This window comes from Manis pentadactyla, chromosome 4, assembly GCF_030020395.1.
Source record: "Manis pentadactyla isolate mManPen7 chromosome 4, mManPen7.hap1, whole genome shotgun sequence".
In the NCBI taxonomy this organism is placed as follows: domain Eukaryota; kingdom Metazoa; phylum Chordata; class Mammalia; order Pholidota; family Manidae; genus Manis; species Manis pentadactyla.
The window spans coordinates 14,587,312-14,600,554 of NC_080022.1; the positions used below are offsets into that span (position 1 = coordinate 14,587,312).

The window sequence follows — 13,243 nt, forward strand, 5'->3', positions numbered from 1 at the left end:
GCAGGCTTGGTGTGTTTGAATAGCAGCAGGAAGGCTAGACCACCAAGGAGAGGTAGTAGAGAGTCAGAATGTGTAGGACCTTGAAGCCTAGGGTGAGGACACTTGTTGACACAACAGAGAAGCTGGCGGCACAAGCCAGTCTCAGCCCAGGGAACACCAGTTTGGGTATTGTCTTTGTAAGTGCTGCCAAGCCTGTGCATTTGAAAGGCAGGGGACATTCAAGACCTTGGGAACAAGAGGCCCAGGAGGCCCTGATGCTCATGAGGTGACCCTGATAAGCTTATTCTGCCCAGTCCAGTAGGCAAAGTTAACATGATGCTCTGGGAAGAAGCCTGCATCTAATCTTCATGAACTTCACAGTTGCTCCGATAGAATGACACTAGGAAAAGTAAGAAAAATAGGTAACACCAAGTGGTAGTGAGGATGAGAAGAAAAAGAGATCCTTGTTTGCTGCTGGCAGATGTGGAAACTGAGACACCCATCCCAGATGGAAACCTGGCTATTTCAGATGTGTGCCCTTTGACCCAAGGACCCCAGAGAAATTCTCTCATAAGTCCAAAAGGAGGCACAAATGAGAAGCTTCATGGTGGTGGCGTCTGTGGACGCAGGGAGATAGAGGCAGAAACAAGTAAATACAATATACCAGATGTTCCCCTGTGACACCATGTCAACAGAAAAGGCTGGTTTGCAGACAGCCACCTGGACAGACCTCAAAAACATAGCACTGGAGTGGAAAGAAGGAAGTGATTGAATAAGATTCATAATACAATGCAATCTTTTCCATTTAAAACATATTCACAACCAAAAACCACCAGCATTTTACAAGGAGACATGCATATTTAAGGACATACATCAGCAACCTCAGAGGGTGTGCTGTGGAGTGGAAGGCCACAGGGCAGGATCAAAGACAGTGGGGGATGACGCAGAACGAAGGCCCAGTAACTTGAGGCTTCAGCAGGGATTCAAGAAGTGGTGTGATGGAGTGTAAGCTATCTCCCCATGGAGCCAGGCAGGCCTGGGGCAGGATGCACGCTTCACCACATCCTAACTGAGGGCATGGGCTACATGCCTCATCTGGCTGAGCCCCAGCTTTCCCACATGGGAAATGGGAGAGGTGGGGCCCTGATACCACCTTCTGGGGTCCAGTGAGGACAAGGTGAACCAGAGCTGTGGGGCACCATGGCTGGTGCCCGGCCAGGTCATCAGAGGTGGCTGGGCCTTGTGGCAGAATCCAGGCTCTCCCTCAGGTCAGGATGAGTGGGAGAGTCAGGATCCGGGGTCAGGGAGAGTTCCTCAGCCCCATTTGGGGCTGGGATGCAGGGGTGTTGGGCTGCCCGGCACTCACCGACCCCTCCATGTCTTCTCATGCTGGCCTGTGCCTCTGCCCTGGCTGCCTGTCTCTGCCTCCTCCTCCTCTTGGCCCCCTTCCCAGTAAAGACAGGCATTGTTTTGGCACCCGGGCCCTGGATTCCTGGAACAAGTTGTGCCTGGCAACTCTCCTGGACACTGAAGTGTCCAACCCCATGGAATATGAGTTCAACTTCCAGCTGAAGATTCGCGGGCCATGCCTGCTTGCAGGTGAGTGGAGCTAGGGGCCAAAAAGAAGATTCGAGGCCCCAGCGTGGGAAGGGCTTCAGGCAGGCAGCTGCCAGGGACAAAGAGGAAGCTGCCAGGGATTCGAGGCCCCTGGGGTGGGGAAGATGGCCCGCCCAGATGGGGAACAAGCTGAAGCACAGGGAGCTTTCTGGCCCCCATTTCCTTCTCTGTGATGTGTGGCCCAAAGATGAGCCCCTCCCAAGGTCAGGTTCCAAGCCCACCTCAGTGTCAGGAGCCCGCACTGGGGCTGGTGTGCCCGTCACCTCAGGCCTGGGTCTCTGCGTCCCCCACTGAGCCCCTATCTCTCCCAGGCTCCTGAGTGTGTCCCTTCTTTCTGTGCTACTCAGGGGTGGAGAGTCCCACCCACGAGATCAGAGCCGATGCTGCCCCGTCCGCATGCTCGGCCAAGAGCATCATCATCACCTTGGCCAACAGGCACACCTTCGACCGGCCCGTGGAGATCCTCATCCACCCCAGCGGTACTGTGCACCAGGCAGGGCCCCCGGGGATGCCGTGGGATGGAGGGGGTGCTGATCCTGTGGCGCACAGCCAGGGAGAGGTGGGGGTTTGCAGCAGAGGAGAGGAGACTGACTTCTGGCCTCCTGGGAAATTTGGCTGTAGCTGCAGAATTGAGGGTTTCCTGACCCTGATTCTAGCTCCAGAGGCCCCAGGGTCTCATCTACCCACTGGGGGCATTTTGCCCCCTGGCCTGTAGAGTATAGGATTTTCGGAACCCTAAGCTAGGTGAGACCCTGGCAGCTCTGAACCTCAGGGAGCAAGTCTTTTGTCTCTAAGAACTCATAGAATGTCAGGACCTGAAAAGATCAGAGAGCCCAGTCCCGCTCCCATTTTACAGACCTGCAAACTGAGGCCCAGAAAGGGCCAGCAAGTCACCCATGGCCGCTAGGCTCTCCTGCTCCTGGCTAAGGAGTCTTCCCATGGCCTCACACGGCTCCAGGCAGCCAGGCATTCCACGCCCCTCTTCCAATTGGGAGGCCTCCCTGCTGTGAAGATCCCGCCCCTGCAGCAAAGCCCCTGGCATCATTCCAGCACTCGGACCAGTGCCAAGAGTCAATCTCATCTCTGCAGAGCCCCACATGCCGCACGTCCTGATGGAGAAAGGGGACATGACCCTGGGAGAGTTTGACCAGCACCTGAGGGGAAGAACAGATTTCATTAAAGGGACGAAGAAGGACAGCAGTGCAGGGCGAAAGGTGAGGGTGACTGAAGCGGAGGCAGTGGCGGTAGAACTGGGGTGGCATGGCGACTTGGTGTTTGCATGGCCAGTGAGGAGACTGAGCCGGGGCGGGGGCGGCAATGGCTTGCCCCAGGTCACAGGGCACACCTCATCAGTGCCTCACTCCGGGAACCGCGGGCAGAGGGAGAAGGGAGGCCCGGAGCAGCTGTCTCCCTGGTTCTGTCCTGCCTTCAGCCAGGCCCCCTTCCCCTACTGCCACCAAGATGCCTAAGCCACGCAGAATTCTCGGCTGGTGGCAGAAGCCTCCTTGGTCTTCCCCAGACCATTCCAGCCCCGAGGGACCCCCCAGGACCCTCAGTCGGTGCCCTTCCAGCAGCATCTTTACTCCCAGGCCTCCCTTTCCCCACCGGCCTAATGGGCCTCTTCTGCCTCGGAGATCCTTGCTTGCTGTTACATGAAGAACAAAGGCAAAGCGGGGAAGGCCTGCGAAAGAGCCTTCCCTCTGCCCGCGCCTCCCCCATGAAGCTAAAGGATCAGGAGGCCTCAGCAGAGAGGCCGGAGTGGGGAAGTGACAGGTGGGAGGCTGAGCCGACAGCCGCAGGTTACACCAGCCGTCTCTCTCCAGCTCACGGCCTGCACACCGAGCCCCGTCCTGAATGCCAAGGTAGTTTTAAGAATGAGGACACACTTCTTTTTATTCTCTCTCCTCTTTGAGAAAACTGAGGTTTGGCACCCCAAAAAGAGCTGGTAGGCTGGGAGAAGGGGAGGACCATTGTCTTGGGAGCTGGCTTTGGTGACAGTGAGGCCATGAACTTAGACTTGATCATGTGGGGGAGCTACGCTGGGTTTAAAAGCCCCATTCCTGCCGATCTGACTGGCAGGGGACAATACAGAGGGGAGTGAACAAGAGCAGGTGGACAGCTTCTTGCTCACCTCATCCACATGGTAAAGGCCCACTGGAAACCCCTGCCCTCGCAGAGGGGCTCCCTCACCCAGATGAGCCAGGTGGAAGAGGAGGCTGGAGCCAGGTTCTCAGAGTGGGGGTGGCAGTGCCAGGGTGCCACTGAGCTCTAAGAACTACAGCATGGATGGGGGACGGCAATGCCAAGCTTAAATCAAGTAGCTCTGGGACCTGAAGCAGATGAGAATTTGCCACCTTGTGTTGGTTAGGCAAATGCCCTGTGTTCTCACGAGCTCCAGGGCTGACAGCGATGGGGAAGCTGCTAAGAAGTGGTGAGTTTACTGTGATGGACAATGGCCACTCAAGAAGACCTCAGGGATTCCTGAGCCAGGGCCCAACGCCACCCTTCTGAGAGGCAAAAATCACGTTCTCAGAGGTGGTTCCTGTCACTGGCAGATGTATCTGTGCTGCTGTGGGCTCTGTCATTCAGAGAGTCAGACTGGGCAGTGGCTTTTGGCAAAGGAGCTCCATGAAGGAGAGAGGGTGCAGTTCGTTGCCAGAGAGGGTGGTGGGCATCCAGACAGGGAGACTGAGTAGGACAATGTGTGAAAAAACATGATTTAGCAAAAAGGAGGCAAATGACAGAGGAGGACACCATGTACAAGAGACAGATGCAGAGAGAAGCAGAGACAAATAGAGACAGAGAAACTGAAAAAGTGAAAAGAAAAAGATGCACACAGAGGTCGGTGGCTGACAAAGACCCACACAGATTCAGTCTCCTTTATTCATTCAACAAACATTAAGTGCCCAATAGATGTCAGGCTTTGTTCTAAGTACTAGGGCGACAACACTGAAAATGACACATCCTTGGCCTCATGGAGCTTATATTCTAGCACAGACAAGAAGTAAACAAGTGAGCAATATGAGTTTGGAGAGGGCTGGGGACCACTGATGAAATAAAACAGGATGTTATGATTATGAATGATAAGCACTGGGTACTGTTTAGCCAGGAGTGTAGAGAAAGCCTGTCTGAGAATGAGACCTGGCGGATGATGAAGAAATGGGAGAATGTGCAAAGCACTGGAAACAGGATAATGGTGGCATGTTTGGAAAACAGAAAGGTGGCTTAATACAAGGAGCAGAGTGGGCAGAAGAGGTGGACAAGGGTCAGGGCATTGGGGGTTTCATAAACCCTGTACGAGGTGTAAGGGGAAGCTATTGCTTAAGTAAGAGAATGATGAGAATGATCACGCTCCTGCTCTATGTAGAAGGGACCACTGGGAGATCGAAGAGGAAGAAGGGGCCAGTAGGAGCCTATTGCCAATAAGGGTCTGAATAAGAGATGATACTGCCCTGAACTTGGGTGGTGGCAGTGGGGACAGAGAGAAAAGGACAAGTTCAGAATGTCTTTGAGCAGCAGGCCTGCCAATCCCTTGCTGAAGGAGTAGATGTGTGGGGTGAGAGAGACAGAGGAATCAGGGACCACTCCTGGGTCTTTGATTTGAGCACCTGGGTGTGTGATGATGCCGTGGAGTTGGGGAAGGGATTCAAATGGACAAAAACTGAGAAACAGACACAAAAAGACAGGCACATGCAGGGACAGTCAGACAAAGACCAAGAAAGTCGGTGTGGGGACAGAATAGGAAGGAGGAAATGAGATGTGGCGCGGAGTGAATGGGAGAGTCAAGGAGGAGGGCTCAGCAGCAGCGTGCCAGGGCCAGCTAAGAGAATGTATTAAAAGAGCAAGAACTGAAAAGATAAAGTCCTTTCTTGAATGCTTACTCAGTCCATCTCTGTATGAGGCTCTATGTTAAGCTCTGGAGATGTTAAAGAGACTTAGGCATGACCTGCCTTCAAGCAGCACAGGCGCTAGAGGGGAGGCAGAGATACAAGCAAAAAGTTGCAGGGAGAGAAGTTCCTGGGCCCCCAACAACGCCTGAGAGCAGCAGGCATAAAGGCCACTTTTTAGAGACAAGTGGGCTTCACAAGCGTTGCATTTGATCCATACGACTCAGCGAGGCGTGTACTCTTGCCCTCATGTCCTGGATGAGGAAACTTAATACTAATTAAGTCCACCTGTAAGATTGGAGCAAGTTTTCTTAAGAAGTAAAATTTGAAGAGGGAATAGGAAGTTATCAGTGGGAAAGAATCAGCAAACCAGGGAAACCAGTTCATAGCCAAGATGAGCCGGAATGGTCTTGGTGCTGGGCGTGAACATGAAAGAAACCGCCACTCAGCCGAGACCTGAATGTGTGCTGGTGGCTTCCCGTTTGTGTGTCAGCTCAGATTAGCCTCAAAACCACCTGGAGAAGGGGAACAGTGTTTGCCCCATTTTACAAATGAAGAAACAGACCCAGAGGAGGGATTTGCCCAAGATCACACAGCTGCCAAACAGTGGATTCAAACCCAGATCTTTCTGCCTTCTGAGTCCATACTTGCTGTTGCAACCTATGAAAGTCCACAGTCACAGTCAACCTGTGAGAAGTACAGTCAACCTGGCAGCCTTTCACACAGAGTATGAGTGGGATCTTGACAAAACTTGGTGAGTAATAGAGGATCAGTGCGAGCCCCCAGGAGTAGCTCTGGACCCCTTGAATGCCCAGGTGAGAGAGTTTTCCTTCCTCCTCCAGACAGAAATCATCCGGAGACGCCTCCACAAGGATATCCCCCACCATTCTGTCATCATGCTCAACTTCTGTCCCGACCTCCAGTCAGTCCAGCCGAACCTGAGAAAGAGCCAAGGGGAATTTATCTTCCTCATTGACAGGAGTGGCAGCATGAGTGGGACCAACATCCACCGCGTCAAGGTACCTGTAAGAGGACCCCCTCCCCCTGGGGGCTGGGGCTCCAGGATAAATCAGCTGTGCTCCCCCAAACCCACTTCCTCAGGGCTTTCTGTTCCAAGCAGCCCTCCTTCCATACCTGAACCACTTTGCAAAATGCCTATCCATGACTAATGGGAACAACTTGTCGAAATCAGTTTGAACAGAGACACCCACACTCAACTTACTCCCAAAATAAAACCCTGAAAGGTATGAGCAGAGGTAGAACTGATGTCCATTTACAAGACAAGAAGTCATCAATAGCTTTCCTTGGCCTTCTACAAGCCTTTGTGGAGTGACTGCTCTGGCTAAAGCACCCTACTAGGTACTGAGTGGAGAGCAGGACAGAAAAGAGAGGAAGGAAACTAACATTTGCTAGGGGCCTACAACGTGTCAGTTACTGTGCCCACTTAATGCACAGCTTGGTGTTCAATCCAGACACTAATCCTCTGAGGCTGGTCCTATTGTTACCATTTTCCAAATGGGAAAACCTATACTGAGAGTTTCTGTGATCTACCCAAGGTCACACAGCTTGAGTGGTCTAAGACTGAACCCTTGTCTGTCTGACTGACGCTACCATCTGACACCAGGCATGGCCCCTGATATCTAGGAATGTGTATGATCCAGTAGAAAATATTTGGTTTATCCTTTTTTCCCCCAAATTCTAATATGTGCAAAGCACTATGCTTGGCCATCTGGAAAGACAGCAGGTTGTAAACATAGTTCCTGCCCTCAAGGAGTTCACAGTCAAGTGAGGGGGACAGCCCTGATAATCACTCTTGCCTGGGAGCATGGTCTCACTGCAATGGAGAGTTCTAAAGGACTACAAGAGAGTGATATCCTCTTTTGTATTACCCCCTCATATCAGAAGCATTTCATCTCCCTCAGATTATTCACATCAATTATGATGTACCCAACTCTCCTTTGTATTTTCAATTGTGTAGATGTTCATCTCCTCTGGAGTTATGAATTCATTAAGGGAAAGGACCAGATCGTTCTCATTTATCCCTCCCCATGGGGCCTATCTCTGTGCTTATGCATTAAAAAAAACCCTCAATTGATGTTTATTGAACTGGGTAAAGGATCATAGTTCAAGAAAATGAGGGATGAGTAACAAGAAGGGAGCGGACTCTGCTGTCACCTGAAATTTCATTCTTCCTCCTAGTTTATCCCTGGTGCAAACTCTTGTTTCCAGGGCAACTGAATCAGAAGGAATGTTTGGGGTTAGGTGAGATCTGTGCTGCCAGCTCTCTCCTTGGGCTTGCTCTGGCTGGGTTTTGCCCTTGAAGTGTGACAGAGACCCAGGCTCCTGCTTGAGGCCTCCTGACACTGGGGTGCAGGACTGCCTCCCCACTCTCGCCCACCCTCAAAGGCAGGAATGGGAACTGGGAGCTGTCCGTAGTGCCGCAGTGCTGAAGCGTTCTGCAGGCCTTGTGTGACCACGTGTGCTCCGTTCCATAACTACATCAACTTGTAAGACGTCTCTCCAGTTACTCTAAAGTATCAAGGGGTAATAAACCTAAAACATCTCTTGGAGAGCATTTATTTTCCCTGCCACTTTCCATATAAGGAAACTGAGTCCCCAGGAGATTAAGTGTTTTTCCCACCATCATGAGGCTAGTGAGGGAGCCTAATAAGCCTTCCATATCTTGTTTCGGTGCCCATTTTCCTTACACTGTTGATAGGTAATTATAAGGCTTTTGCACTAAGAAAAGCTCTCTTCTCTAATCATGTCATTTCTGCTGTATGCTTAGTGGAAAGAGCAATGCCTGGGCTCCAGGATCGGTTCTGCCACTGACTTGCTATGTGGCTTTAGACAAATTGATTCTCAACTTTGGGCCTCATTTATCCTTCCTGTAAAGTGAGAAAGAATTGATTCAGGGAGGGCAAATATATGTCACACATCCTCTGTTCCCCTCTCCCAAGCCCAGACAGATATCAATAATTGGTCATGACACTTATTTTTCATGCAGAGCCTTGACGCATTCTCTGTATCCTTCTCAACTCATGGTTCCAGGCAGTTACTACCAGTTAAATGGAGCTGGTTTATGAGTGGAAACCATTTCCTGTAAAGACCGTTCCAACCTTTACATTCCAGAATTCTCTGACAACTTCCTCTGGCTCTCCTCTCCCTCCCTTTCCCCTTGGAGTCTCTCTTGCTCAATTTTCCAGTTCTGCTCTTAGAGCTCAAGGTCATCCCTTCACAAATGGTTTTGCATTAATGCAATCCATTCTGTTACGCATGCCCCTTTTAGAGAAAGGCACAAAAATTATTCAGGCCATACACCCCCATTCCCCACTCACAATGAGATCCTTGATGAGTTGCTTGGGTCATTAATAGTGGCCCATTAGGTTGAAGTTTTAGGAAAAACTAGGCTTAGGGAGGTAGGAGAGACTAAATCCAAATAGCCATGCCAAAGGGGACAGTTCAGCTAGTTTAATTTCCTGCAGCTGGTCTCATTCTTCAGGTGCCACCTGCTGCCAAAAACATGGCTTTAAACATTCTAATAGGCGTGAACAGAGACAACCTGTACGGATCAATAGAGTCTCCGGCTAGCAGGAATATACATTAGTGGCTAATGAAAAAAACAAGCAGATATTGACTTCTTTTGTAAAGAAACAAAACGTATTGACACAAATAACAAAGAGAAATGGAGTGGATGTTAATGTTAATGTTTACAGAGGGGGGTGTGAGAGGTGCTGCAGGTCTGTGGAGCCTGGACAGCCATGTGGTGTAGAAGTCGCTTGGATCCACTTGCAGCTGTTTCCTTCTGAATTCTGGAATACAACAGCTTGTTTCCCTGAGGCTAGGCTAAGCTCCGTGGGGTGTCATCAATAAACTATTGGGATGTAGGTGAGTCCTTCATTCCTGAGCTCTGTGCCAAGGCAGAGCCAACAGGAAGAAAGATCTTAGACTTATGTTTTGAAAGCCTCAGTCCCATGCTTAGGTGTTGTGATCCATTGCCATTCCTTAACGCTCTGAGCTTCAGTTTCCTTATCTATACAATAGAAGTATTGATATGAACAGGTATCTCATTGGGTTGGTAATAATAGCCATGTACTGAATGTTTACTCTGTGCCAGGCTGAGGCTCAGAGGAGTGACTTAATTAGCCCAAGGTCAAGTGAGTAATGATAAAGGTGAAATTTAAACCCAGATATGTTTAACTTCAGTGTTATCTTCTTAATCACAATCCTGTAACACATACTACGCAGATTAAGTTAGATAATATATAGTGCTTAGAATAGTGTTTTTTCATGTAGTTTCGTTTTATATTTATCATGGCATTGTATCACCATCATCAGTCATGATTTCCCTCCTGTCATCTCCTTCATCTTCCCTCTTCGCCATTATTTATTTCACTATACCTTTGTCAAGTTCTCCTGGTATTGCATAGTTAAATAGGTTAAGACTCTTGAATGTTCCCAGACACTGGAGGCAAAGTGACACAAGCCTGCATCCCGGCTCCGCTGCTCACTATCTTAGTGCTCAGCAACAAGTCCATCTACCTCTCTGTGCCTCAATTTTCTTGTGTATAAAATGGGGGTGATATTGTGCCTGCCTCAAGGGTTATTGTGAAGATTATTTGAGGTATGTATCTAAAGTACATATTGGTCATTGAACAGATACAAGCTAGAAACTGTCCCTAAGAGATCTGTAAATAATGGTTAGGGTGAGTCTGATATAAAAAGCCCTGAAGGAGAGCCAGAAGCATGTTCCATCATCAGCATGACCTAGACCCAGCCACGTGCCTCCCTTGGATGTCCATTTTGTCTTGGCAGAAGAGAGGAGGTGCTCCCTGCTCTCCCTGCCTCCCAAGGTCATAAGGAGGTGAAATGGAACTGGCAAGCTATAACAGAATGGCTTTGAGGAGTTGGACTTGCTAATTGGATGAGAAGTTTTATGATGATGGCTTTGGTCCAGCCTCTGGTCAGTGTCAGCCAGTTTCTTGATCTGTCAGGTGCAGATGGAGGGGTGAAAGTCCTGCTTGGAGGCTGCTTCTGTGTTGGGATGAGAATACAGGTGTATGGTGGTGGAGGTAAAAACTTCTTCCCAAATCCTGAAAATCCCTTTCCTGCCTGCCAGGATGCCATGCTGGTAGCCCTTAAGAGCCTCATGCCAGCCTGCCTCTTCAATGTCATCGGGTTTGGATCCACATTTAAGACCCTCTTCCCTTCCAGTCAGACCTACAGTGAGGTAAGGAGGAGGCCAGGCGGGGACCAGGAGAGGGTGGCTGGTGAGGAGCAGAGGGAAGGAAGGAAAAGAGTGAGGGGGGACCTTGAAGCCTGCCTTGGAAGCTGGCTGCTCATATGGAACCCAGATGAGACCCAGGAACAGAGGACTAAAGAGAGGCTGTCTCTGGTGGGCAGTTTTCTGACATCTTCTGATAGCCCTTCTTTTTTAAAAATAAAAACTATGTTGGGAAAAGTATGGGTGTGCACACAAGAGGGGGTACAGGGAAGGGTAGAGAGAGGCTCTATCCCAGTCCCCCAACCCACTGAAGCTTCTGTCTCATGAGAATGACATATTCATGCAAGGTTGAGCTAAAGGAGTGAATGGGCGGGGGGTGAATAGGTGGGTAAGTGGACGTGGATGCGGGATGAAAGTGGGACTCCCAAGCCTCAAGCTGCAGTTGGGAACAAAGGGGACTGTGGCCTCAGCAGCATGTTCAAAATTGGAGCATCCTACCCATGTCTAGGGACAGGAAGAAAGGAGCAAAGGAGAGAGGGAAGGCTGGGAAGAAGGGAGGAAGGGAGGACATAGGGACACTTTTCAACTAAAAATAACATTATGAATTTTTAAAATACAAAAATAACATGATTATATTACAATTTTTAAGTCTAAATGATCAAAAATCAAAATTTTTTTATCTCCCATAATCATATCAATCAGAAAAAAAGAAGAAAAACCGTTGTTCAGAGCTTGTTTTATATAACTCCCTCCAGACCTTGCTCTATGAATTTACAGACATTTTCAATAAAAATAGGATTAGACCTTCCATTCTGTTCTGTATCCTACTTTCCTAACACAAAACTAACCTGAGCATATTTCCATGCCATAAGTATTAACCTGCAACATAATTTTAATGGCTGCCTAGTATTTCACTACACAGATTGTAATGGTTTTTTAACTGAACACTTACAGTTGAGCATTTAAATTGTTTCCATTCTTTTCCATTTAGTCAGCTTTGTAGCAAAGACTTTCCATACTTCTTTAATGATTCCCTTGGGATAAATTCCTAGTCTTGTTGTTTCAAAAGATACATATACGTTTTAAGACTGTTGATGTATCTGTTACTCCAAGCGTGGGTGTTGGAAGAGCATCTTGTTGAGTCAGAAGTAGGACATTTGATGTCTGTTAAGAATCTGTCCTTCCTGCAGTGATAACCATCCAGGGCCAGTAATCCTTGGCCGGTTGGGTCTCACAGTGTTGGTCCAGAAGGGAGGGAATCTGAAGCCCAGATTGAGGCAGTGATTTCCTCAAAGTATGGTAGGGATTTAGTGCCACAGTCAGGCCAGGGCTCAAGTCTTAAGATTTCTAGTCTAATGTTCTATCCACCACATTTTCTGCCTTGCTCATGGGAAAAGGAAACTCATTTGTGCTGAGCAATTAGGACCCAATGTGCTACCTTTTCCAGGGGTGTTGATATTTTAAATGAGGAGTAAAAAAGGACAATAACAAGTGAATACACCACTAACAGTGACATTTTGCACATTAGTAGAGGGTGTTATTGGGCAGAGTCACACCAAATAAGTGGTCATCTACTCTTCTTGCATGTAGGGCAGAGATGCAATTGGGAACATGAATCAACTCCAGTGAGATCAAGCTAAGATCTAGGGAAACGAAGGACTCATTCTCCAGGGGTGCCATACAGTGATCCTGGGGACAATCTCCCCTGCCCATGGCCTTTCCTGCAGGAAAACTTGGCCACTGCCTGTGACAACATCCAGAGGATGCGGGCTGACATGGGTGGCACCAACGTCCTCTCCCCTCTCAAGTGGATCATCCGGCAGCCTGTGCACCGAGGCCACCCGCGGCTTCTCTTCCTGATCACAGATGGTGCCGTTAACAACACTGGGAAGGTGCTAGAACTGGTGCGAAACCATGCCTTCTCCACCAGGTGGGCACAGGCGGATGTCTAGGGCTTGGTTATGCTGGGCTGCCCTGGGCTGGGGGTGCCAGAACCGGAGCAACATGGAAAATGCCAGGAGAGGACCCACAGTTCCTACAGTGCCTTGCTTCCAGGTTGGTGTGGCTGACTGCAAAGTCTGCCTTTTGCCCTCACGCATTCAGGAGGTATACCTACAGATTCCCACACTCACATACACAGCTCCCGAAGAGCAGACTAGGCAGAAGTCCTTCCTGCTGCTTTGAGTCTGTGCTGGGGTGGGAGTTTATGGGCTGTCTATGTGCGAATATGAGTGTCCAACGATGGCCCTCTTTCTTCTCCCTCACCCTCTGAGATAGCTCGGCTGGCTCACGCTCTCTCTTGCCCCATCAGGGGACAAAGATGGCAGAGAGAATGGGAAGTATCAGCCTCTCTCCTCCCCTTTCCCCAGGTGCTATAGCTTTGGAATTGGACCCAACGTCTGCCACAGGCTGGTGCAAGGGCTGGCAACTGTGTCCAAGGGCAGTGCTGAGTTCCTGGTGGAGGGGGAACGACTGCAACCCAAGGTAGGGAGCAGGGCCTCAGTCTCTCCTGGGGCCGGAACCACCAGGCTCAGAC

The 13,243-nt window shown here is 49.6% G+C and overlaps 1 protein-coding gene across 5 annotated transcripts in view; it reads left to right on the forward strand.

Annotated features, from left to right (window-relative positions):
- The window catches only part of VWA5B1 (von Willebrand factor A domain containing 5B1), a 69,061-nt gene that overhangs the window by 31,129 nt on the left and 24,689 nt on the right, over positions 1-13,243 (forward strand). For all 5 annotated transcript variants that reach the window (XM_057499802.1, XM_057499801.1, XM_057499803.1 and 2 more), the window contains 7 exons: positions 1,433-1,578; positions 1,944-2,075; positions 2,686-2,810; positions 6,326-6,502; positions 10,603-10,713; positions 12,435-12,637; positions 13,077-13,191. In XM_057499802.1, the coding sequence (XP_057355785.1) occupies positions 1,433-1,578; positions 1,944-2,075; positions 2,686-2,810; positions 6,326-6,502; positions 10,603-10,713; positions 12,435-12,637; positions 13,077-13,191 (1,009 nt within the window). The remainder of the gene's footprint in view (positions 1-1,432; positions 1,579-1,943; positions 2,076-2,685; positions 2,811-6,325; positions 6,503-10,602; positions 10,714-12,434; positions 12,638-13,076; positions 13,192-13,243) is intronic.